General features: G+C 44.9%; 2 protein-coding genes across 8 annotated transcripts in view; one reads left to right on the plus strand and one right to left on the minus strand.

Annotated features, from left to right (window-relative positions):
- Positions 1-2,251: 2,251 nt before the first annotated feature.
- NCDN (neurochondrin) lies at positions 2,252-21,735 on the minus strand. 5 transcript variants are annotated; one of them, XM_061597780.1, is made up of 10 exons: positions 21,335-21,735; positions 20,977-21,108; positions 14,953-15,130; positions 13,909-13,986; positions 13,062-13,197; positions 11,379-12,356; positions 9,812-10,053; positions 5,710-5,934; positions 4,342-4,484; positions 2,252-3,876 (listed from the first exon to the last, which is right to left on the minus strand). In XM_061597780.1, exons 5-10 carry the CDS (start codon positions 13,185-13,187, stop codon positions 3,440-3,442), a joined length of 2,151 nt encoding a protein of 716 aa, XP_061453764.1. In that variant the 5' UTR covers positions 13,188-13,197; positions 13,909-13,986; positions 14,953-15,130; positions 20,977-21,108; positions 21,335-21,735; the 3' UTR covers positions 2,252-3,439. The 5 variants fall into 5 exon arrangements, with proteins under 5 accessions (XP_061453764.1, XP_061453763.1, XP_061453762.1 ...); XM_061597779.1 differs by lacking the exon at positions 20,977-21,108 and having other exon boundaries at positions 14,953-15,120; XM_061597778.1 differs by lacking the exon at positions 20,977-21,108.
- Positions 21,736-21,745: 10 nt separating this feature from the next.
- KIAA0319L (KIAA0319 like) overlaps positions 21,746-26,779 on the plus strand; it is a 90,906-nt gene continuing 85,872 nt past the window's right edge. The window contains exon 1 of one of the 3 annotated variants that reach the window (XM_061597773.1): positions 21,746-21,859. The gene's annotated coding sequence lies outside the window, so the exon portion shown is untranslated. The other 2 variants (XM_061597772.1, XM_061597774.1) reach the window with 2 other exon arrangements.

The raw sequence follows: 26,779 nt of genomic DNA on the forward strand, positions 1-26,779 counted from the left end.
ACTGTTGGCTCATATTCAGCTTGTGATCAACGACAATTCCAAGATCCTTCTCATATGTCGTACTGCTGAGTCAAGTATCCCCATCTTATAACTGTGCATCTGGTTTCTTTTTCCTAAGTGTAGAACTTTGCATTTATCCCTGTTGAATTTCATTCTGTTGAATAGCAAGGAATAGCAAGTAAAACTAAAACTAAAATTGCAAGTAAAACCAATGAAAATTCTTTACCAAAGCCCCACACTGTGGCTTTTACAGAGCCAAGGAAATACAGCTCCACAGCTCCTGAGGAAGGAATATATTCCAAAACGCATTGAGCAACATAATACATTTATAATACATTTATAACTAGCACCAGAGCTTGTCTCTCCTCTTTTTGACCTGTGGAATGCTGTGCCAGTGCAGAAGCTGGCACTGGGGCATCAGATTCACCAGATCGATGGAGAGTTTAAAGGCAGCACAGTAACCTCAACCATGATTTCCCATGTCACAATAGTGGACTCCTTCGAGTAGAAGGGCGGGATATTTAATCAATACCCATGCAACACAGGGATCTTCCCCCCCCCCCAAGTGTGCCTTCCAATGTTTAGGTCACTGTTCTTCAGCCTTGGCTCCCCAGATGTTGTTGGACTACAACTCCCATCATCCCCAGACAGCATGGTCAATGGTCAGGGATGATGGGAGCTATAGTCCATCAACATCTGGGGACACAAGGTTGAAGAACAGCAATCGGGTGAAATGTTGAATGGGGAAATCAAAGAACCCGGCTTGAACTTCCCTCCAGCAGTAGGAAGAAAGGGGAGCCCAGCGCTTCCTGCGTTCATAGGTACACACAGGACTGTCATTAGGAGCAAGAACAATGCTATTAAAAAGGTTTTATAAGTTTGGACATGAGATGGCTGCATTCCTCCCTCTGCTGAGAAACTGCACCTCATCTGGCTGAGCCTACACATCCGGGCACAACTTTGAAACATTCTGCCACTGGAACCCTGAGAAGACTGTACCTCTTTGCTAAAGTGTTTTTCTCCCCATAATGCTGATTTTTGCCTGAAGGACAGGCACTAGCCTCACAATCAGGAGCCGAAGCCAGTGTGGGCCTTTTTTCCCATTCGGAGGGCTGGATTGGCTTCTTAAACCTGTCCAAATGCACCTCAGCAAAGACAAGCAGCAGCTATCAGTACAGGAAGGCTGCCTTCCATCGAGAGCTGAGCAAGTTCCAGCTACCCTGGCCCACACCCTGGGTTCTTCTAAGGACCTCGGGAGTAGTTGCTACCTGGTAGGAGGTGGGCTGAGTTCTGCCGCCAAAACTGGGTTCTTCTATCACAGCAGAGAAGCTTCGCTGTAGTATACTGTAGCTCCAAGAGGCTGCTTTGTATCCTGTTGCTTCCGGCAATGAGCATCACAAGTACCAGCCACAAGTTGAGCTCCATGACCTGACCGGATGCACAACTATCCATCCTCAAAACACCTCACAGATCAGATGGAGCTCAGGTGGGACAGCTATGGCCCTCCAGGGGTGAAATGGACTCCCAACTCCTATCAATCCCAGCCTGTTTTAAGGTTTGGGATGCTGGGATTCATAGTGCAGTCAAAACTCCTTATCACAGCAAATTTCAAGACTGACTAAGAGAATCTGCTCATAGCCTTGGTCGGTGTATGAGTGGGAGTTTGCCGCTCGGGATAGAGTTGACAGTTGTTTCCAAACTCCACACCCCTCCCCCAGTGGACCACTTGAAAATTGCTCAGGGTCTTGATGGACCACTTAATTTTTTGGCCTGCTGTAGCAATTGGAATGCACTGTGCTAGATACCGTGTGTGTTCTTTTACTTGTATTTTTACAGACACACTGTGGACCAGCGGAATGAAGTTCATGGACCACAGTTTGGGAACCCCTCCAACAGACCTGTTCATGGTTATTAGCCAAGTAGAACTGCCTTGGCCAGAGGCAGACCTCAGAATATTAAATGCTGAGGGCAATCTGTAAGGACCAGTGCCTTCCTGCCCTGCTTGTAAAGTCTTCACGGGATGTCTGATTGGCCACTGTTGGAGAATATTGGACTGCAGGGGGGACCTTTTGTTTGATGCAGTAGGGCTCTCTCTCTATTCCCTCATATTTGGGCTAGCTATACTTCCCATGTTGCCTCTGTTAGCAGGAAAGATGGTGACTTTGCAAGAACAAGTTTACTGGAGGGCCCAGAAAAGACAAGGCTTGCTTCGACATCCATCTGGTGAACACACACAGAAAGTAACCAGACATTTATTACAAGACAAATCACTTTTATTTACTGAACTGTAAACACCAGGATAATAAGCCAAGGGCATGGCTTCATGGGCTAATCTAGCCTCCAACTCACAAACATAATATTTACTGGCTGCATGCGAGAGCCTACATGCTGAACAATACAGAGAAGCCCAAAAACAAGCAAACGTTTAACACTCCGGAGAGTTTAGATTCCACTTCTATAGATTTGGCCCTAGGAAATCCCTCCTCTTTGAACTGCAGTTGATTCAAAATGGAGTCAATTATTTTAATAGGAAAGTAGCTTTGACTCTCCTGTTGCCCAATCCTGCAAGGGGGCTGTCTACCACCAACAGCCACGTGGGAGCAGGTAGACAGGCAAAGTAGCCTGCGGAACCTACTGCAGCTGGACTGGTTTAGGGATTGTTTTAATTATATTTAAATTGTTCTTGATATTTTTTTAAAAAAAATTGTAAGCCACCTTTGCTCAGGAACGCAGGTTACAAATTTATTAAATAAAGGCATCAGTTAGTCCTGTGGGAAGGGTCCCAGGGACTTAAGTTTTCAACACTGTTTCACTGCGATTGTATAAATGTATTTAATTGTTACTTCTAAGCTGCCGTGGAAGAATTTTTATCCTTAAAAATTGAATATTTAAATAAATAAATAAATAAATAAAGCATCCTCTTGTATCCTCAAGAAAAAAGGTTCAACAATGCAATAGTCCTGAGACAATCAATGATTAGATGACCAGAAATCTATGCAATATGCCCTTTATAAGGGCATTTCTTAAGCTTACCCTGGAGCCTGATTAGAGAACAATCACTATACATAATTAAAAACATTCCTCTCCTTCCATACTAGAATACCACCAAAGTTCCTTTAGCATTTGTTTACTCTCCCTCCAAAGCAAAACTGTAGCTTTTTTCACAGTGCATTAGAGTCAACTGAACAGCACTAACGTGCATTGGCAAACATTTGTGCAATTGTTTCATGTTACTCTACGATATCACAGAGAGCTAGGAAACATGCTTTATTAGACATCATATTAGGTTTTATAACTTTGCGCAGCCATCTGGGAAGAGGTCCCCCAACACATCCCATGCCCTACTAATTAGAGATCATCCAGCTGCATGAAACGGATGATAAAACACTGCTTCAGGGAAAACACTTTTTTTCCTACCACCAAACATTCCCAAGCAGGCTCACAGCTCAGAGAGACATTGTTCCAAGGCAACCATGCCATACAGGCTGGCCATTTCCAAACCCCGGTGCTGTTGGATCATCTCCAAACATGGCTGGCTAGCTCGGGCTAGCTCCATCAAGGTGCCTTGGAAAGCGCCGACAACTTCCAAGTCCACGGACGACGGCGCCACGCAGCCCAGCAATGCCAGCAGCTCCTGAAGCCAGCCAGAGCGCAAGACATCCTGCGGCAGCCACAGGAAGAGGGGCACACAGCTAGCGAAGGCCTTCATGCCCAGAAACCACAACTCACGGATGGCTGGCCAGGCTGCCTTGTAGGTTGGAGAAACACTCATGGTTACTTTCTCCCCGTCGAGATCTGTTTGGGCCACGTGGGCTTCTGCTAGGAAGCGGATGGCAGCGTCAAAGAACCCCTCGGCTTCTGGAGTCCCCTGCAGACCTGAGAAATTGAGAGAAAGAATGAATATGATGTGGGGACATCTACTTTCCTCAAGTTCTGGGAAGGGACATTTCCTTCCTGCTGCCTTCTCAGGCCAAAATGCCTCTATGGCCACATTCACACCATACATTTATTCCACTATTATTCCACTTTAAACAGTCATGGCTTCCTCCAAAGAATCCTGGGAAGTGTAGTTTGTGAAGGGTGCTGAGAGTTGTTAGGAGGCCTCTATTCCCCTCAGTTAAATTCCTTGAGTGGTTTAACAAACAATCCCTCTTTCCAGGGAATTGCAGGTGTGAATGCAGCCCATGAATCTGTGAGTCAGGCCAATACAAAGAGACCCAAGTCCTTGCCTGACCTGAAGGGGTACAGCCCAGCAACAGATTGGCCACCGAAGCAAGAAGGCGGCCAGTTACTTTTGCTGACTTCCTACAGGCAACAGAGGTTGACAGCCCTATTTCTTGCCTGGGTAAGCAAACAGCCTCTTGGCCATCATGAGTCCCAATGTTGCCACATTGGCTGTCAGGATGAGATGCTCTCTCTGGGGTAGCAGAGAAGGAAGAGCCTTCAGCAACATGTCCATCAAGGCGGCAAAGCAATCTTCTCGGCTGTAGGTGGGAGAAAGAGCAAAACAGGAGATGCTTTCTGAGTTAACCACATTTGTTTCCCGTGCTTCCCCAGGGAAGGCTGGTTCATTGAAGTAACCCTTTCTCCTGATTTCTGGGGTCCATTTGGACTCCCAGATCTACAGGGATGTCCTTCTGGGACATCGTGAAACTGTCATCTATATGATGTCTGCAAATTTCAGCCAGCTACCACTTAACCATTTTCCTTCTAGAAGCAACCCCCCCCCCGGGGGGTCCAAAAATACCCCCGTTTGCTCAATATGCATGGGGACGGGGCCAACATATATCACTCAGAAAAAAAATCTACCTCCTCTGTGCAAATGTTTTTTGACTCAGGGTGCTTTGGTAGTGTCAAGCACACTTGTGGTGACCAAAATGAAACAAAAAAAGATCTCTGGGGTACAAAGTGACCCCATCCTTCCACTGGAAATCTCATTGGGGTCCAAAAATATCCCGAAGTCAACCAGTGTGATTTTTTAAAAAACAGTCTGAAAGAAGGCTACAGCAAATGGGACACTGCCCCACCAGTCTCAGTCTGCCCTCAACCAACTCCCACCTGCCTGCCCTCTGACTTACAACCAGCCCAGAATACTGACTGTCAGCTTCTTCCTCCTGGATCTGTGTTGCCCTTTGTACCACTCAGCAGGGAAGAAGATGGGGATGAAACTAAATGGGCTGTGGCTCCACCTACCGTTGGCCTCCTGCCTTATGCTCTACTGGTCCCAATGGGCACCAGCTACTGCTGCCCTACTCCCACGATGCTCAAGGCAACAGGCACAAACGTCTCTATTTTTTGTTCCCACAGCAGCCCTGGGGGTTGGTCAGGGTGAGAGAGACTAGATCTAAGCCCATAACCCTTTGACCTTCATAGTTTCAGCAGGGATTTTCAACCCAGATCTCCATTTTTAGGTGTATACCTTTTACTAGATAATTTCACTGAACAGGAACATGGTTAAATGTTCTTAATAGTGGTACTCTTGAGTTTTGTACTGTATTACAAGGATTGTTCTGTATGTTGAAAGACAAAAAAAAATTTCAAAAAAGAATGCGTGAATAAGTCAAATCTGTTTTTGGAAAGGGAAGTGTATGCATCCTGCAGAAACAGTCATTATCCCTGTGGAACAGACGCTGAAGTGGCAAACCAGGTTTGGTTCCGAAACACGTGAAGGTGTTGCTAACTCACCTACATTCCTCCTCTACCCATTACCTGATTAAATCTGGAGCAGTCACAACCAAATTAAGGAAAATTTCACAAGATGTTTGAAGGCTGGATTCTACAGTGCTTGATGCAGACGGGGTTTCAGTGTCTGAAACAAACATCTCCCACCGGTACAAGAAATATTGGCACAGGAGTACTGGCGCCCCCTCCAAGATGAGGATCCCGCGGGGTCGATCCTCTGCAGTCAAGTGACTTAAGCCAGGCAACAGGAATCTATAAGGGGAAAGGAAGTGCTGGAAGTCAAAGGCAGAGAATTTATCACTTATTTCCAGCATTTATACCCAGCTCTTAAGACAAAAAAGGCTCTTAAGAGCAGCTTACAAAAATCAGCAAGACCCTCAGGCTTACAATTCCTGACACACAAGGGAAAAAATGGATGGTGAGGGAGGATAGAAAAAGCAAGCCCAGGCATTAATTCCTATAGTTATAGATCTTGTAACAGTTATATAGTTGCATGGACACAGATTCTGGCCATCTTTGAAAGCAACCCCTCTGGAAAAAAGTCCTTCCCGCCCACTCCCCATCCCCAAAATCAGATCTGGGAGCACAACAGGTGATTTGGCCCAGGCTAGGAGGGCAGAGGTGCTCCTGCCACACAGTTCTTCCCTCAAGACAGCTGAATGTCCGGTTCACATAGGAATCTATGAACAAATGAACCACCACATGGCATCTGAGCAGCTGTAGGTTCCAAAAGGGGCTACAGAGCGCCACCCTCTGGCAGTGCTTGGCTGTTCCTTGCAGCAGCAAAGTGTAAGAAGGAAGTTGCTATGAAAATGCTCAAATTAAAACAGATTTCAACTTGAGTATAAATCTGATAGTTAAAAAAAAGCCAGATATAAAAGATCTGCTTCTGAAGAGCTGCCACATTCAGTCAGCTCAACAGCCAATCTAACGCCATACTTTAACACTGGCCACTGCTTCGTATGTTCAAGGAAATAAATTTTGCACTGAGTAGTGAGACAGTGCTGCACCTTTTGCCAACCTGGCGAATAATGGGACCTCTCCCATTGTGTTTGCAAGACACGGTCACAGAGGGGGAATCAACTGCAAAATGCAATGTGATCTGAACAGTTCAGGCTGCCTTGTTATAACAAGGCGTCAGCGTTTTGCTTTTGGCCTTCCCCGGATAAAGCTTATTGAAAGTATTCGTACCCTGCCTTTTCCCGAGTTTATTCTGGATAGCTATCAATGATTAACACATAATACAGACAACAACAACATTATGAAGTTACAATCTTCTTAGATCACTCTGGCTCCTTCTTCCCACAAGTCAAAGGCCTGATATATATCGATATATCAACAAATAAATAAATGGAAATTATGTAAGATCTAAATAGGCTAAAGGGAGAGCAAGTAAGAGAGAGAGAAGCAGTTGCATAGAACCGGGACCTGCTCTCTATCCCCGCCTCACCACCAAAACAGATGGTAGGTAGGTGTTCTGTAGCTCACGGCACAGCAGCAGCTAGGCCATATTGCATGCTACATTACAGTTCTGTTGTCAGCGACCTGTTCCCGCTAATTCAGACCACCTTAGAAGAGGAGGGTGCTCAGAAACCCAGATAAGGATTGCGGGTCACCCAGGACCAAAGCCAAGGTTGGAGAGGGAGACTGTGAATACAGAAAGGCCTGTTGCACGCCAGAGAATCATGTTTTAACAGCCAAGGGAATGTTATAAGGCTACACACCGGGGGGGGGGTGTCTCTCCCCACTCCCCTTCTATTGATACTAACGGGTAGGGACTCTGTGCCCCATCCTTAACACAGCTGGGACAATTTCCTTTCTTTGGTTCTTAAGGGACACATCTGACAAGAGATGAAATGCAGGTTGCAATTCAAAGAGCTTGCAGTTGGCCTGGCCTTCCCATAGCTCTTGCCACTGGCCCTTCCGCTTGGACTTAAAAAGTGGTGGAGGCTTGTCCAGTTGGGCGAGAGGGGCACAGCTGCACCAACTTCAGTCTACCCCCACCTGCCTGCCTTCCTATTTACATCCAGCCTAGGAGGTGGCCTTGGCTGTCAGCTTCCTCCTCCTCCTCAGTGTCAGCAGTCACTGCAAACCTCAGCAGGAAGGATGGGGACAAAACATACAGTTAAGCCCACAGTTGTCCCTTCTTAATATTTGGGAAGGGGCTAATGAAGATTTAGCAAGCAAATCTATTATTTCTTTTATGCTGTTGGCTGCACGCATGGGAATCACAAGGAAGTGGAAGTGAGCGGATAAAGTGTTTATTGAGAACTAGCTTCCAGACTAGCTGAGAAATTGACTTTCAGTATGAAGCTCACTAATGCTCTCTTGCATTAGACTATTATGTTACGTGTCCTCTTACAGACTAGTTCAATACTAACAGGCATAAGATACATTTGTTTAGAAAATTCATGTTTATGGAATAAGCGGTAAAATTATTTTTCTTTTTACATAAAGTTATACAGATGAGGTTAGTCGCATTTTCTGAATGTATTTCACGCCACTTTTTCTTCATGTATAAAAAGATTGATGCATGTAGTTGATGACCCAAGGGGGGTATGATTTGTTTATTGCCTTGTATTTGATGTCACACAATAACACCCCCCCCCAAAAAAAAACCCCACCTAGGATCAGTTGGCTCTGCTTGCGATTGGCTCTGGTTCTACCTACTGTTGGCCTCTCTACCTTCTGCCCTACTAGTCCCAATGGGCACCAGCTAATACTACTTAAATGATGGGGGAGGGGAAGGAACTTGATGGAACTTTTGCCTATTTAAAATCAAGGTGGGTTAACATCCTGGAAGCCCATTCATGGTTCCTGATCCTACGTGTCCAGGCATGTAAGAAAACCCAACAGCATAGCTGACTGAAGTGCCGCCAGCTGCAAAAACAAAACAAAAGGCACTAGCAGAGAGTGCACTTAAGTAAATGAACCCAAGGCCGTCACTGAATCACAGGAGTCAGTACAGATGACTGATTTTTCCAGACCCAAGCTCATAATGTCACTCTGCACCAGGGAGATTGCAAAGAGTTCTTCAGTGAACAAGGATGACTCACTCAGGAACCTTTCTGCTAAAGTCAGGCGCCCACGAACAAATGTTGCTCCCACATGGTCTCAGGATGAGAAACCATCAGTAACAGCCATTGCATAATCTTTTGTGGCGCTCATTATGCAATTGCTGATGGGTGGTCAGAAGCTGCCTCAGCCCACCGCAACTGGGCAAGTAGGCTTGGCAAGTAGGTAGCTTATCCCAAGTAGGGCCCCAGTCCAGGGTAGAGAAGGGCAGCACTACTGAAGCAATACAACTAATTGCAACAGACGAATTTGCTGCTGATCTTCCCACTGGCATCACTTTTGTCTTGTCCAAATTCAGCCTTAGTTAGTTTGCCCTTGTCCATCTGACCACAGCTAAGGCGGCTGTTCTTTGCCACCTAGCTAGCAAAATACAGAGCTGGGTGTCATTAGCATACAGAGAAGGTACAACTACCAAAGCTCCAGGCGCTTTCTCCCAGCAGTTTCATGCAAGCATCAAAAACAAAACAAGACCCCTGTGAAAATACTATACTGCGTTTCTCAAGAGGGAGAACAAGACCCCCACCTCCAATGGAGACCACCCTTACAAGAAAATAATCCATCCAGTCCAAGGCATTTACAATACAGATAATAAAGATTATAAAAATTATGGAAAACAAGTTTCATATTCATACATCAGGGCACAAGCTGTTGCCAGAGATGAAGAAAGCTTCAAAAAAATGGAGGAGCGCAGAGTTTATCAGTGCTATTCTCCCCCCCCCTCAGAGGAAGGCAATGGTAAACCCCCTCTGAATACTGCTTACCATGAAAACCCTATTCATAGGGTCACCATAAGTCGGAATCAACTTGAAGGCAGTACATCATCATCATCATCATCCATAGGTGGGGCTGAGGACCCAGAGGCTTGCTCAAGGCCTGTCAGTGACTTTAACGTCCAAGGGTGAAATTGCACCCAGGGTACTCCTGACCCTCAGCTCATCATCAGGTTTATTCTGCTTCAACACTTCTAAAATGGCTCCAAGTTCCAAACTGGAAACTAGAGGGCAAAAGGCACTTTAAGTAGCAAAGTAGGTCAACAGCCAACTGTGTCATTTACCTCAGAGCATCCCCTTGCCAGAGAGGCGGCTGGCTGCTGCTTTGCCCTGCCTGCTCGGCCTCACGCTGCAAACTGCTTCGGACTCTTCTCTCTTCTTCAAAGCGCATCTTGGCGTAATATACGAGGAAAGGCAGAAGGTCACAGATCTCCTGCTTGAGGGAAGAAGTTTCTTCAGCCAGCCAGGCCCCAAGGATTCGAACAGAGGCAAAGATGAAAGGATCATCCAGCTTCTTCTGCCCTACCTATGGGACAGACAAACCCGTCACAAACCCCCACGGGCACCATGGGGCAGAGGGGCTAGGAGGAGAGGCAAACCAGACAAAGGAAAATGAGCGTGTAGCCATTCGCTAACTCAAAGATGACAGGTGGCAGCACCTACAGAACAAGAGTTCCCTTGGGTAGATTTATTTATTTATTATTTGATTTATATCCCCCCCTTCCTCCCAGCAGGAGCCCAGGGCGGCAAACCAAAGCACTAAAAACACTTTAAAACATCATAAAAACAGATTTTAAAATACATTAAAACAAAACATTAATTAAAATTAAAGAGCAATTCTGTACAGAAAGGTACACATGAATCCTGAGACTGAACCCTTCCCCATAATCAGTATATAATCACCCCTCAACTTGCCTAAACCTCTGTGACCTCATTGGCTATGCCTCCATGGCCTCCTAGCAGCCTTGCCAGGCCCAGTGACCAACAGCAGCCACAGCATTTATGGTTTCCCTCCTACGTGATATTTCTTGTGGGAAGTGAGACTTTCCTTCCGGCTGAAGTTCTTTCCACATTCCAAGCATTGATAGGGTTTCTTCCCGCTGTGAACTTTTTCATGGCAAGTGAGATGGTATCTCTGACTGAAGCTCTTTCCACATTCCAAGCACTGATATGGTTTCTCCCGTGTGAATTCTCTGATGGTATGTGAGATGGTAGCTGTGATTGAAGCTTTTTCCACATTTGGAGCATTTATATGGTTTCACTCAGAATTCTCAGCTACTCAGCCAACACAGGAAGTTGGGAAAGCAGCAGACCAAGTGTGCGGAACCTTTGGCCCTCCAGATGTTGCTGAATTACAATTCCCATCAGCCTTGGCCAATGGCCAGGGATGATGAGAGCAGCAGTTCAGCAACATCTGGAGGGCCAAACGTTCTCCACACCTACAGCAGACTCTTCCCACCTTCCTTGAGGGATTTCTCAAGCCTTGATTGGATCCCAGCCTTCTCAACTAAAAGCTCAACATAAACACAAGTCACAGTGGCCACCACTGGGAGACACTGTTCTCTGCCCTATTGGCAGTCATTCAGAACCGCCATGTTCTCTTCTGGTCCAGGCATGCGATTTCTAGCCCCTCCTTTCCTTTTCTGCTCCTTCTCCTGTATTATCACTCATTCCCCTCCCAGCTAATTTGGGCTTCGTACCAACAACAATTGCCTCCATTGGATGCCAGATGAATCTGGCCAACCTGGTACAGCCAACAGCCCTCACACAGGTCAAGCTTATTAACTGCTACCTGAACTCCTGACAGAGGCAGCCAAATTGGAGTGGAGGATTTCAGGAGTGTCACTTTACCTGTCTCAGGTAGTGGATGACAGCCCCAAAGGCTTCCTCCAGGATCCCCACCAGCTGTATTTTCTGGGGCTCCTGTAGCAGAGAACCTTTCTCCTTCGTGCACTCTACAATGGCCGTCTCCATCAGGACGTAGCAAGCAGCCATCAACTCCTGCTTCTTGCTCACGACGGCCAGGTCCAGTTCCTCCAGCGTCAGGCGGACTTCCACACACGCCAGGTTGGCCAGTAAAGCAAAGAACTTGCTGCCCGCACCCCCGGCAGGGATCCACTCTGAACCACAGGCTTGGCACAGGCAGGCTGCCAGCTTCAAGGCGGGGTACCGCTGGGAGGAGCTCAGCTTGCTCGTCAGGATGCTGGACAGGCTTCGGTAGAGTGGCTGAAGGCATTCGGAGCTGGGCGAGAGAAGAGGCGGCACAAATCGGGGCAGCACTTCACACACCTGGAATTTGGTCATGTCTTCAGCCTTCTGGAATTCAATGCTGAGCACGTTCAGCACACCCATGAGGTCAGCAGCGGCTCTCTGCCAGCACTTTGCTTCGACTGAGATCAGAAGCCCCACAAGCAGCTTAAGGGCCTGATCAAAGCCATAGCTGCGTTTCACATAGGCCCTGCACAGCACTGGGACAGTGCCCCTGTTCACCAACTCTCTGGGGCCCTTGGGAGTGGCCAAGATAGCCCTGAGGCACTGATAAGTATCATCAATCATGGCGTTACAGGAAGCATCTCCTGCCTTGCATGTTGAAATCACATCATTGAAAACTGGGATTTTGTTAAGGACCTGGGGATGCCGGGCTAAATCTGGATCAGTGCAGAAACAGGCCAGCAGGGTTAGGCCCAGGGCTTGGAATGTGTGTTGTGTACAGCCCTCAGGGGGATCCTTGGAAGTTAGAAGCCTGTTTGGAAATGTGAAGCCAACTGCGTCAAAGATCCTGCGGCGGGTTTTTGAGTTGATTTCTCCAGCTTTTGCTGCTTTGGTCACCTGAAAGATAAAAATCAGCAGGCATCAGAAGTGTGCCAGTTTCTTACATGGGAAAGGGCCACAGCTCAGCGGCAGAGCATCTGCTTTGCATGCAAAAGGTCCCAGGTTCAAGTCCCTGGCATCACCAAGTGCATCTGGGAAAGACTCCTTGCCTCAAACCCTGGAGAGCCGCTGCCAATCAGTGTAGACAATACTGAGCTAAATGGATGAATGGTCTGACTCATTCATCAAACCATAAGGCTTCCTATGTACATGGCTTGACTGGGTTAGCCATTTCCACTTCTCAGTTATAAGACTTCCTGCTTACTAGGACTCCCCCTCCTTTTTCCAGACCTCATATTCTTCTTGCACGCTACAGGCACAGAACGCTTTGCTCTCTCCTTGTTAGAAGGACCTGTCCATCTGGAGTCTACAGCAGCGTTCTTCAACCTTAGGTCCCCAGATGTTGTTGAACTACAACTCCCATCATCCCCAGCCAGCTTAGCCAATGGTCTACAAGTCAAGAGTTAATACTGTTATCTAACCCATGTCCAGATCTTAAGCAATTATGACTTCCATTTTACAGATGGAAAACTGGAGTAGCTGGTCACCTACCCAATTAGACAACTACCATGAACAGCTGGATTCAAAAAGATTATCTTTATTTCCAAACTCTCTTCTCTTCCAAAGCAGTCTTCTCCAACCAGTGCAAGAGCAGATTCTTACCAGAAGCAGAGCAGCAAACTGTTCGCTATCGTTGCTTGCATCTCTAAGCACATTGAGGCATCTCTCCAGGGTAGGATTCTTGCTGCTCTCACCATCATCAGGGACGATTCCCGAATTTGAAGCCATGATGCCAGCTCTGTAAGTAAAGACCACCACTGTTTTCATACAACAGGAGAGGCAGAAGATCACCTATACCAGTGACATCAGACAGGCCATGTTTCCACACCACAGGGGCTGCTGTTACTGGCAAAGGCAAGAGCAGCATACAGGAAGGGCAATGAACATTTGTACTGGCAGACATGTACAGCTGCCTGGCTCCTGAGGTATCTCAAAAAATTATACTGGCATATCTGAATGTTAGATTGTCTTTGCCAATAAAATATTTTTCAGGCCCTTGTACTTGGCTAGCATACAATGATGCTTGTGCCTAGAATTATTGGACATCCTTTATATTTAATGATGGGTTGAAGTGATGGCAGAACTCTTTATTTAGCTTTTGCAATTTGAAGGTTTTAGGCAGCTAATAATAGTATAGTGTAACAGTTAAAACAGAATGAGCTATGAAGTATGATACTGATTGGGATATATCAGTAAAAGTGATGGGCAAACTCACTGAAAAACTATCTTGTCTGATGCTTCGTCTGCAATATGCAGCTACAGGGAAATAAGTGTGTGCCAGGCAACAATGATATCTAAAAGGTTTGGCCAGCACTCTGTATGAAGTTGCTTTAAACCTTGGGTCACCAACATGGTATGCACTGGTGCCCTTGAGGCTTTCTCTGGGTGCTCACAAAACCTCTGACTCTCCCCCCCATCCTGCTTGTCATGAGAGAATGAAGGTGGTTACCTTTTTTCCTCTTACAGACTTGAAGGAGAAAATGATGCTCTTTCACCTCTATATACTTCTCAAGGCTCAGATCAGCACCTGACCAGGTGAACAGAAAGCAGAGTGATAAAGAAGGAAGAAGAGAAGGAGGGAGTCAGGGAAAGAAAGTGGAGTACCGTAGGAGTCAGGGGTAGGTATGTGGGGGGGGAAGAAAGAGAGGGGGGGAGAGAGAGAGAGAGAGAGAGAGAGAGAGAGAGAGAGAGAGAGAGAGAGAGAGAGAGAGAGAGAGAGAAAATATGTTCACACAAACAACGATCCAATAAAGTGATCCTCCTGAAACTGCATTAATTCTTTAATGGATTTCCCCCTCCTCCGTCAAATCTCATCTGCCTCTATTTACTGAATTGCAAGAGATCTAGCACTTTCCAGCCCTGCCATGGTACAAAAATATGGATTTGAAATATGGATCCCCATAATTTTTACAGAGCATTCCCTCAAGGCCGCAATCAATTCATAGGTTGCTTCTGTGCCCACAGCTGTGCTCTGTGATTTACTGGTGGGTTTTTTTTTTTATCACGTTGAGTATAACGAAGATGCCTGAAGACCTGTACTTGTACTAGTGCTGCCCTGGGCTCCTGCTGGGAGGAAGGTCAGGATGTAAATCAAATAAATAAATAAATAATAGTGCACAAAGCCTTGAACACCTGAGACTCAGGCTGCCTTAAGGACTGCCTAACCCTGTATGTCCCAAGCCCTCAGATCATCTATTAGTGCTCCCCGTGGACTAGAAGTATGACCAATGCAAACTTTAATCCTGCTGGATCCAACTTTGTGTAGACCCTGTGGAAAAGGAAATAACATGTGTGTGCGTGTGCACATTCTCTCTATCGAGGTGAGGGAGACTGACCCCCAGAGGAAGGCAGAAAGAAGCAAGTAAGAGGTGGTGGTGTCCTGGCACATACAAAATTCCCGATGTGCCAATGACCGGTTTGCAACACCTGCTTTAGAGCATGCTGTAAGACAGGGGTGAGGAATCTGTTGTCCTCCAGATGCTCCAACTCTTACCATCTTCGAGTGCCATGGGCAAACAGGATGATGTCCATCTATGGGTTGGGATGGCCTCCATGCCATAGTTGTCTACTCTTGCCAAGTGCCAGTGTTGATTCGCTCAGTCATTTTTAAGGATGGTTGATTTAAAAATATTCCTGTAGAGATGATGCTTCCATCTCTTACCTGTATAGGTCTCAAAAGGCAATTTAGGTAATTTAGAAAATCTATAACTACTAAAAAACCAAGGTTATGGTCTTTGGAAAGAGACCCTAGTTGTAAACAGACAAGCAACTGATTGACCAATTTGGGAATTAAAGTATCTAGGAATTCATTTTAAAGATTTATTTTTATTGGAAGACTCTTGCGCAGATGATAAAGTTTTCTGCTTCTACAAACTGGAGAGCCATATTAATATTTTATTGTTTATAAGGTGGCTTTCTCCTCCTCTTCGGATGCACACCTTAACGCGGTGAGGGGGTTTGAGTGTGCTGAAGAAGCTGCGAGCAATGCCACCAGGAGTCTAGACCAAGAGGCTAGACTCCTAGCAGGGACACCCAAGGTGGAATGGTCAAAGCTGAAACACCAGACTAAGATGCATCCAAACTCAGAGGAAGGCAATGGTAAACCACCTCTGAATATCTCTTACCATGAAAACCTTATGAACAGAGTATCCAAAATGCAACACGAGATAGTGCTAGAAGATGAGACCCCCAGGTCAGATGGCACTGAGCAAGCTACTGGGGAAGAGCAAAAGATGACAGATGCTCTTGGAGGTCACTGATTCGTAAGGTTGCCATAGGTTGTAGTCGACTTGGAGGCACATAACAAGGTGGCTTTCTAACTGAGCCCACTTCAAAGCAAGATTTTGTATAGGGCCGAAGTATCTATTATCAAATGAAGAGTGGCTCCCTGCAAGGATGGAGGGTTTTGTACATTTTAAAGTATATGACCAAGCAGCTACAAAATGTGCATACTTTAATTGTAATCTGTGAACAAATTATTATGCACTTTATTCATTAGTACTGCCATGTACTGGCTGCTAGTTATATTATTTCTAATATTTGATCATATTGTAAATGTTTACCTTATCCAATTTTGGTATATACATATATATATATTAACTGATACGTTTTAATGACTGATAGTTTATAATTTAAAATGTTATAATATCCATATAACCAAAACTGATTGATTTATTTGGATTGTCATATTACATTTTGAAATGAATGAGCATTTAGACTGTTATTGTAATGACGTGTTTATTTTTTGCTGTCATGTTGTGAGCTCCTTTGAGCATGTTTAGGTGCAAAAGCAGCATACTAATTGAAATAATATAGTATGGGGCTGAGATTATTCTCAAACTGCGAAGCTGGAATCTTTAGTTTCTTGAAAAATTGTTGGCTCTGCCCCCTGCTACCTCATCAGATTTCACTGAAGAACTTCCTTCAGTTGTGGCCAGGGTCCATAATGCTATAATTAGCACTTTCCTTTTTAAAGGCAAATCTTCAGATGGATATGTCTAAATTATGTTACTTCAAGGAACTGAACTGCCAGGACTGGGTTTCCAGATATCAGAAGATACTCTGATCTTATTCTGTCTCTACACACTCTTTGGCCACCTCCAAAACAGATGTTAAACTCAGAGATAAGAGTTTTCAACAAAGCACACAGTCTAAACTCCACCCCCCCATGGACCACTTGAAAATTATGAGGGTCTTGGCAAACCACTTAATGGTTTTTCTGCCTGTTCTAGCAATTGTTACGTGCTGTGCTAGAAGCTGTATTACTTTTAATTATATTTTCACCTGAATAAAGTTTGTGGACTGCTGGTGGTCTGTAGACCAGTCTGGGAACCCGTTCTAAGGTCAAAAATTTCCAGGTGGTTTTGGTTGTATAAAAATGATAGTTGCAAAGCCTCCCGTTCAGTTAATCTTACTTATCCTCAGCTCAGGCAAGCCTGTATGGCTATCCACGTTTCGATTATGCTACCAACAATGATGGATGGCAGAAGTGATCAGACTCCTTTGCTCATTAGGGATGCCTTTGTGGAATTGCTGAGATATTCTTCCACATTACATTTGATTCTGTTCATTTTACCTGGACCCGTTTTAAGTGTTCTAGATTGTAAATAAAATACTCTCAAAACCATCCAAGAAAAACATGTTGTCTACTAAGATACTGACTTTTGTGACTTGAACCAAGTCTCTTTTGCAGAGATCCTTGCAACAGGAAGCGCAAACAGGGCTTTCAGAGATAGCTATATATTGTTATGGTGATGAATTGATTTGATTATCGTTTTAATTCTGGCTCTTATGAACTGTGTTTAATATACATAGTATTTTTAATATTTATATTTACAGCTATTATTTGTTGTACACCTTTCAGCCTGTTTGACGTTCTGCAAAGGCCTTTGGCCATAAGCAACAGAAGCTTGATCTGACCTGTTCTCATCAGTCCTAGCCAGCGTGGCCATAGAAAGGAATGATAGCCATTGTAGTCCAACAACATCTGCAGAACCAAAGGTTTCCCATCCCAATCTTTTGTTTTTAAGATGTTTTAGAGTGGTTTTGTTTGCCACCCTGGGCTTCTTCTATGATGGATGGATAGACAAATAAATAAAATATTCTACAATGTTTTCATTCTATGCTGAGCCTCATGTCTTTACATCTCCACGACATTTACACATTTAGCACAACTTATGCACCCACCCTTGGCTCCTTTGAGGGGAAGGGCAGTAGATTTTATGGCAGACATGTCAATGTGGAAAGGGATCTCTGAAGAATAAAAGTTTGAAAACTTAGTATAAAGCATTATACAAGTGCTAAAATTATTAAACATGCATGAGACAAAACAAATGCTATGTTTAGACCATAAATCTTGAAAAAAATCACCAAAACTACTCAAGTTTAAAAGAGTTCCCACACTGGAGGGGAGCAGTTTATTTGCAGCCCAGATTCCCTGGTTATTTTTGAAGCTTTGCTGTAATTCAGTGAAGAGAACAAAAAGTCTTGTGCCACTTTTAAAAGCTAACAGATTGTTTAAGTGGTAATAATGTCATCTGTTCCTCAGACCCAATGTAGAAAATGACTCGGCAGCATCGTGTCAGCTCCCAACCCTGCTCCCAGCACAGACAGAGATGCCTGTTTTCAAACAAGCAACTTTTTGTGTGGGATAAACATGAACTTTTAATTAGCTGCCCTACAGATGTTAACTGGACTGAACAAGAAAAAATAAACTTTCCAATATTATTATTATCCTCATACTGCAGATGAGGTGTGTATCCTTATCCTGGGAGCTGCAATGTTCATGGGATTTGGGGGGGGGGAAGAACTGAGGCACAGAGTGACTTACAACACACCAGTACTGTGATCTATAATTAGACCAGTATAGGAGAGTTTCTGAAGCAGTGACACATGGCAACCCTGTTTCAGCTACACTGTGATCCTAATACTTCTACACTGGTTGCATTTATCTCTCTCGTTTCCTCCAAGGTGGCACAGTTCTTCCCACTGTTCCATTTTAAGAACATAAGAACATAAGAAGAGCCTGCTGGATCAGGCCAGTGGCCCATCTAGTCCAGCATCCTGTTCTCACAGTGGCCAACCAGGTGCCTGGGGGAAGCCCGCAAGCAGGACAAGAGTGCAAGAACACTCTCCCCTCCTGAGGCTTCCGGCAACTGGTTTTCAGAAGCATGCTGCCTCTGACTAGGGTGGCACAGCACAGCCATCACGGCTAGTAGCCATTGATAGCCCTGTCCTCCATGAATTGGTCTAATCTTCTTTTAAAGCCGTCCAAGCTGGTGGCCATTACTGCATCTTGTGGGAGCAAATTCCATAGTTTAACTATGCGCTGAGTAAAGAAGTACTTCCTTTTGTCTGTCCTGAATCTTCCAACATTCAGCTTCTTTGAATGTCCACGAGTTCTAGTATTATGAGAGAGGGAGAAGAACTTTTCTCTATCCACTTTCTCAATGCCATGCATAATTTTATACACTTCTATCATGTCTCCTCTGACCCGCCTTTTCTCTAAACTAAAAAGCCCCAAATGCTGCAACCTTTCCTCGTAAGGGAGTCGCTCCATCCCCTTGATCATTCTGGTTGCCCTCCTCTGAACCTTTTCCAACTCTATAATATCCTTTTTGAGATGAGGCGACCAGAACTGTACACAGTATTCCAAATGCGGCCGCACCATAGATTTATACAACGGCATTATGATATCGGCTGTTTTATTTTCAATACCTTTCCTAATTATGGCTAGCATGGAATTTACCTTTTTCACAGCTGCCGCACACTGGGTCGACATTTTCATCGTGCTGTCCACTACAACCCCGAGGTCTCTCTCCTGGTCGGTCACCACCAGTTCAGACCCCATGAGCGTATATGTGAAATTAAGATTTTTTACTCCAATATGCATAATTTTACACTTGTTTAATTTTATCCTTGCAATGATCTTGTAAAGTTGGCTTATTTATTTAACGTATTTCTACTCCACCTTTCAGGACAAGCCCTCACAAGAGCTAACAATGAAAATCTTAAATAAAAACAACTGGCAGAACACAATATAAATATCAGATTTAGAAACATATAGAGGGGCAGCAATAAGACTGATAAAAAGCTTGGGAGAATAAAAGTTTTTATGGACCACTTAAGGGGTCACAAGAGATCAGAGTGGAGGTAATTCCACAAATACAGGGCCACCATAGAAAAGGACTTCTCCCCAATGCCTGCCGGCCTATTTGACCTTATCAGAGGGCCAGAGTGCAAGACCTCCAAAGCTGATCTTGGGACCTGAGCAGACTCATACAGATATAGGTGGTCCTTCAAATAACTTGATATCAAATTGTTTTAGCCTTAGAAAATTAATACTAGCACTTTAAGGCTGCAGTCTTCATAGAATCACTGAATAGTAGAGTTGGAAGGGGCCTAAAAGGCCATCGAGTCCAACCACCTGCTCAATGCAGGAATCCAGATCAAAGCATTTCTGACAGATGGCTGTCCAGCTGCCTCTTGAATGCCTCCAGTGTCGGAGAGCCCACTAGCTCTCTAGGTCATTGGTTCCATTGTCGTATGGCTCTAACAGTTAGGAAGTTTTTCCTGATGTCCAGTCAAAATCTGGCTTCCTGCAACTTGAGCCCATTATTCCGTGTCCTGCATTCTGGGACAATTGAGAAGAGATCCCGGCCCTCCTCTATGTGACAACCTTTCATGTACTTGAAGAGTGCTATCATATCTCCCCTCAGTCTTCTCTTCTCCAGGCTATACCTCTTTACCTGGAACTATGCCCCAGTGAACTCAGCTGGGCACGCATGTGTGTGGAAGTTGAGCAACAGGTAATCCCTTATCTGTGTTATCAACAACTGTTTTGTGAAAGACCATTGTTATATAATGATCACCATCTCTGTAATTTTTGCATTTCATTTTCCTCTGACCACACCACCTGCAATTTCTTTCTGCACACCATGAGCAAATATACCTTACATTCAGGTATCTAACACTTTGGGCATCTGATAAAATGGACTGTATATGCATACCATAAGTGTCAGTCTTTGCCACAAGGTGTCACAAGAGCTCTGCAGTTTTTACTGCAACGGACTAACACGGCTAACCATCTGGAAATGGGCAACCAATGCAACTGAGGAGAAAATTGGGTAGATAAGATCAAACTGCCTACTCCTCCTCCCTGCCAAACTATTCTGAATAACCTTAAGTTTCTGGACTAGAAGCCCTCAGCAAAGAGCACTACAATAACTCAGTCTGAGGGAAGACAGTGACACCCCTCAATGAAAGCTTTGTGGCTAAGTGGTGTTTTCAAGCTGCGTCTCCCCAGTCCAGGTCTAAAACGATTTCATTTCATTCCTTATTTCATTATTCATGGACTGCCTTCCAGGGTTACCCCTTCCGAGGCGACTCGCAACACAGAATGCTTACAGCCATGAAATCGCAATGCAAACGCATCTACAAATATAACTGCAGCACCCCCAGCTAAAAACAGCATCCACAGCATTAAGCGGTCCTATACTGCAACCCTAATCCCGCTTACCTGGAAAGAAGCCCCACAGAATTCAACGGGACGTTCTTCCAAGTAGATACGGTTAGGACGGCAGCCCTGAGCTCATTCAAAAGCTGACCGGAAGTCTCCCCAGGACACCACACGGGAGATGCGAAATGCCACCTGAGGGATTGCGCATGTTTAAACACGCAGGCTCTGCCTAAAGGGTGTCTGTTCTTGACAGTGCACCCACAGGGAGGCAGGCACCCACCCAAGCCAAGGCCTAAAAAGCCCCTCAGTCCCCCCCCAATAAGTGACGCACTCGTTTTTTGCTCTCTTCTTAGAAACCCTCCCTTCCTTCTCCTCCTCCTCCTCCTCCATCATCATCACAACCACCATCATCACTCACCCCTTTCTTCCAAGCAAGCTTCGTTGCGGATTCAAGAAAGCACGAAATCAAAATCTCCTTCTTTCCTCCGATCCACCTCTTGCCAGCCCCCGCACTCAACAGCCTCAACAGCCCACGCTTGCTTCCCTTAGCCAATCAACCTGCTTCTTACTGGTCCTTTCGCCAATAGCGCGTCGAGTTCATAAGACGCGCCCCAAAAAGCCACCGCCTCCATAACAGATATAGGCAATTTCCACCTCCTCCACGAGCCCCCTCCTTTTATTTGTTGGGGGGGGAAGGAATACCTCGACCCCCGCTAACGCCTCGCAATCGTAGCAACGGCGCGCAGCGCTTTCCGCTTCCGGCCAGCCGAGCTCTGATTGGCTGAGACGAGTGGGCCTCGAGGCGTACCGTCTTTGCGTTTCCGGATGAAAGGAGGGGGCGGGGCAAAAGAGAGATGTTGCCTTAATAAATGCTGCGCTGACGTGTGCGCGGCTGTATAAGCCCGCCCGCGCGCGCGCGCGCTGAGTCTCTTCCGAAATTGAGGTGTGTTGTTGTGGGGGAGGGAGCGTTGGCGGAAGGGGCTGCTGGTTGAGGGAGCCTGCGGCCTACGTGGTTACCATGGTGACGGCGGGGCCTGCCGCCCAGACCTCAACCCTGAGGGGGATGCTGACAGGGTGACGACCCCGCCCCTTACCTGAGCCTGTCAACCCTCTTTCAGCCACCCCCCACTCCGAGGCCCTCCCCTGCTTTGAAATAGAGGGGCCTGTTGACCCTTTCAGCACCCCCAGCTGTCAGCTAAAAGGACGTCCCCGCCCACCCCCAGCCAGGCTCTGCCTGTGGTGTTTGGTTCGCCATGTACCCCTGGTGGTAAGTGCCGCTGCGCTTCCTCGGCGCTCCCGTTTTCGTTGGCGTTTCCCAAAGGAGGGCGCCTACTTTGGAGGGATGGGGCCTGCCTCGTCAGTCTGTTGATTCAGGCTTGCAGTATCTCTTTCCTGGCTGGGTTTTGAGTGAAACAGGCGTGGGCTGTGTACCCGCTCCCGTTTACTCTGCATTGAGTGCGCTCCCACAGCCGGTTTGGGAAGTGGTGGGTACACGGCGTTAGCCACAATCCATGCTTATCCTGTCGTTTCTTATGAAATACTGCTTTTTGATGCGTTCCCCCACACACACGCACACACCTACCTATGATCCGAATTGAGAACTGGACTGCACCGAAGGCATTGCACTGGATGGAAGAAGGGAGGCTTAGGGACCTGTTTAGGCTGACTGTCTGCCTGCCTGCCTTGAGCACCCAGCCTGAGCCTTGGCCCCTCTGGCTCAATACTGCCTTCTCAGCTCACAGCAGCTCCCTGTGGTCTCCCCCTAGCCCTGCTACTGGAGATTCTGTAACTGGAGATGCTGGGACCTTATGAAGCCTAGGAGCCGGGTCCCACTAAAACTGGTCATTTTTACCCCTAACAGCGAAACTAAATTTTTTATGGGGCTGTAAAAAGTGCAGCTTCAGTTCTAATCCTTTAAGTGGAGAGGTCAGAGATTAATCTGGAACTTTATGTATGTTAAGCAGGTACTCTGAACTATAGCCCCTCCCTGTCAGTGGATGGCATTGGCGGTTTCTGAAGCGGAACAAAATATTAATAAGTTTGGGTATCTGTAGTGTTGCAAGTCTGTGTGTGTATCTGTGCATGCAGTGACCTAGTTTTAAGGATTATATATTGAGTCACTTAAGTGTTATATTTTGTTTTCATCTAAAAATTGCTGTTTAACAACTCTCAGCCCAAACCCCCAATAACCCCAAAATAATTGCAGTGAAAAGTCATTGAGGTTGACTCTGGATTTGGAGTAGGATTTGCTTTGGTAGTTCTCTCCCAGCAGAGTAATGAATTGCCCTTATTGTTTGCTTGTATTGTATTACCTTCCTGCTAAGTTCTGTGGAAAGGGTGTGTGCTTTAAATAAACTCTAACATTTAGTTCTTGTCTCTTAAAAACTTCCATGATTATACAGAGGAGGAGGAGGAGGCCATCCGCTCATGCCCAATAGAAATGTTGAGGAGTAGAGATCATTAACCCCATGGGTATCATTGGGAATAATTTACTTCATGTGTGTCCTGAGGAGTACAGGGACATCTTACACATACTAGTTTGGAAGCTTGTGATCTAGTTGAATGCTGAAGAATTTTCCTATACTGGTTTTGTAAAGGTTAAAAACATTACCTGCTTTGAATCTGCTTTTTCTCTTAGCTTGGGAATGCCCACATTGTATGCTGAGGTCGCTATGAGTTCAAAGTACTCACCCATGAAGGGGACTGTCCACTGTAACTATATATTTTACTGGTCCTCTGACCTTGCCTCCTTCCAATCAGCCTCTGTTGGAGGCAGGTAATTTTTCATGCTGGGAGAAGATTGGCTTGTTCTTGATGTTGTTTCTCTGCATGAGTTGCTGGTCTTACCATTTTCCATTCTGGAGGCTCACACAAAACTGTGACTGGCTCAGAAGCATAAGAGGTGGATACTGTGAAAGTGGAAATTTTGGGATAACAGTGTGGCACTCAGGGAAAAAGTCAACCTCAGGTATTAAAAGTTTGGGATTTTTTTCCATTTTCAATTAAGAAGGGTTGAAGAAATTTCTTGGTTTCATAAATACTGTTTTAATTTTTTAAAACCCCTTCATGAAATCAAACATTTCTTCTAATGCTGTTAAATCTCGTCTTTTTGCAGCTCTAGTTAATTTTATCTGATTAAGAGTGCAGCAGTTGCAAATAGGATATTCAAACACACTCAGATTGAGATGTGAGCAACAATATGTCTAAATAGCTTTTAGACATTGAGTGCAAGTTTTTTTTTAAAGCATGCTTATGAGGCAATGGTAAACCACCTCTGAATACCGCTTACCATGAAAAACCTATTCGTAGGGTTGCCATAAGTCAGAATTGACTTGAAGGCATTCCATTTCCATTTTATGATAAGAGGGAGACCTTTTAATCCATGCACTTAAGTTAAACTGGTTGGAATATTTTTTTCTGCTGGAAGATGAAAGTACCTTCTTTGTACTTTAATGTATTACCTTCCTGTGAATATTGGTAATTTGTAAATTTTGTATGGATGCATTACATTTTTAAAGCTGACTGAGAAGAAATACTGTGTTAGTAATCAGCTATCTGAAAAACCATTCAGTAAGTACGTTCAGTAGCCTCTTTGATTCAGCAGCAAGTACAGTCATTCGTGCCAAAGAACTCATTGGGAACATATGATGATATTAAAAGGCTATGCTTAATTTTCACTTTTTAGGGAAAATTAATGTTTCTGTCATTTGTACTATGAGGTGAAGGTGACACTGTAGCTACTAGGATCATCATGCAATCTTAGACCCAAACTAGATGATGTGTTAAATGTGTGAATCTGTTTAATGTACCTGTTTTATGGTAGTTTTTTTTAATGTACTGTAGTTAGCGCTTGCATGACAAGGTACATGCTGAAATTCTCTCTTCAGCACAACTATTAATGGTGGAAGAGCCCTGTCTCTTTCTCATCTGGCCACCCCAGCCTTGGTCCCAATAAACCAAACTACTATTTATCCTAGAAGTGAAACTGCCATTGGTGCCTGTGGCAGCTTTCCTTTGGGAACACAGTGCAGGGTGAAAGGGCTAAAAAACTCCTTCCTGTAATTTCAGTTTTGTTGCAGACACACTCATGCATTTAATGTATTGTCCAGTTTGACACTTACTCTGAAGAGACAACAGGAAAATTAAACTGTGGGTTCTTTGTATAGTTTTGTCCCTGGTTTGTGTGTGTCTTTGGCACATGTTTTTACCATCATGTTGTACCCCTTTCTCCATTAAGTGGAGGCGAGAGGGGGACTAAGTAGATGTTCTGCAATTAGTCATAACAAAAGGTTGCAGAGGAGAGCACAGCTGGTGCTTAAACTTGCATCCAGTGCTCAAAGGTATCTAGATTTTTGTTCATAATTAATGCCTACTATTGGGCATTTCATCCAGCTTGTTTGTAAGTACTCTTTATTACTTGATGAATATCCTGCTTCACAATTTCTTGATCAAAAAGCTATTCATTGCTCTATGCAAACAGACTTCCACGTTTGTAGCTGACAGAACTGAACTTTGATCTGTTCCTATCTCATGTTAGTGAAGACTTGCACAACAGCAGCAATTAATTTATTTGTCATCCTGCATAGGTGTTCAGAGCAAAAACATGAGATTAGATGCTACACATAGGTTGATCTCATCACCAGCCAGGTGATACAGGTTGACCATGCAGTTTGCTGGCAGAGTTTAATTGATGATCAGGCTGCTATGCTTTTTCTAGAGTTGCTGGCTCCCAATTCAAGTTGAAAGTATGTCCCTAGAATCCTTTGCAATGTTATGGGTTTTTTTCTACCTCATATAAGGACACCTTCATGTTTCCCTTCCTAGGATGGTAATTAGCACTGAGACAACCCTGGCCTGATAATCACTTGAATCTTCTGCTTTGTAGAGAAAAGGGGCAGGAGTCTTGTGAATCTTCAGTATTCAAGCAAGCTAATGTAAGATATCCAAAGCCCACAAGCTACATAGGGACTGTATAGTTTGATCTCTGTTAGGCTGGACTGTAGGTTCTGGCACTAGCAGAATTAGTACTGATGGCACAGCCCAAATTATGGAGTGCCTTGGGATTATAAATGCTCCTCCCTGTAATTTGCACTACTGTTGTCCACATATTGGCTCCCATACTTTCTATTTAGTGCTAATTCTGGCAATCAGCAATATGGGATGGTGCCAATTGGCTGAATCCTGGAGTGGCCAGTGTTAATTAGATTATAGAAGTGGACCTTGCTTTGGGGAATGGCTAGATTCATGTTACATCAAGAGGTTTCAGTCCTACTGCAGATTGATTGGTACTTCTGTTATCAAACTGAATGCTGCTCTTTGGGTGGTGACCAGTGCCAGGCAAATAGGGCTTGCACTGTGGGGGTGGGGTGGGGTAGAATGACTCTCTTCTTCTATATCTGTAATGGTCTGGCCACTTTCAATTTCTTACCTGCAGTTAAGCATTCTAGCATTTTCTTCACTAAGGGTTATGCAAACTCTAGAAAAAAATCTGTGGCAATAGCAAGTGAGGACATAGCCACTTAAGACTTTTATGACCTTTGTTCTGTTTCAAGTCTCACAGAACTCTTGAGAATAAACAATTAGAAAAAGCAAAACAAAACATTAGTTGGAGATGAATGTTAAGAGTAAAATATACAAAGAAACACTTCTGTTCAAATTCATTGAACAAGTCTGAAGCCAGTGTGACTTTAAAGGCAGTAATCCTATCCTCGCTTATTTGGAAATAAATCCCATTGAATTTCTGTGTGAGGAGGCAGTTCACTTTGAAGAATGCACTGTTTCTTATCCAGGCATGTGCCTGTTAACATGGAAATGAATGGCACTGTATTCAGTTGGGTTTACTCCCAAGTAAGTGGCCATAGGA

The sequence above is a fragment of the Rhineura floridana genome, chromosome 15 (assembly GCF_030035675.1).
Source record: "Rhineura floridana isolate rRhiFlo1 chromosome 15, rRhiFlo1.hap2, whole genome shotgun sequence".
NCBI lineage: Eukaryota > Metazoa > Chordata > Lepidosauria > Squamata > Rhineuridae > Rhineura > Rhineura floridana.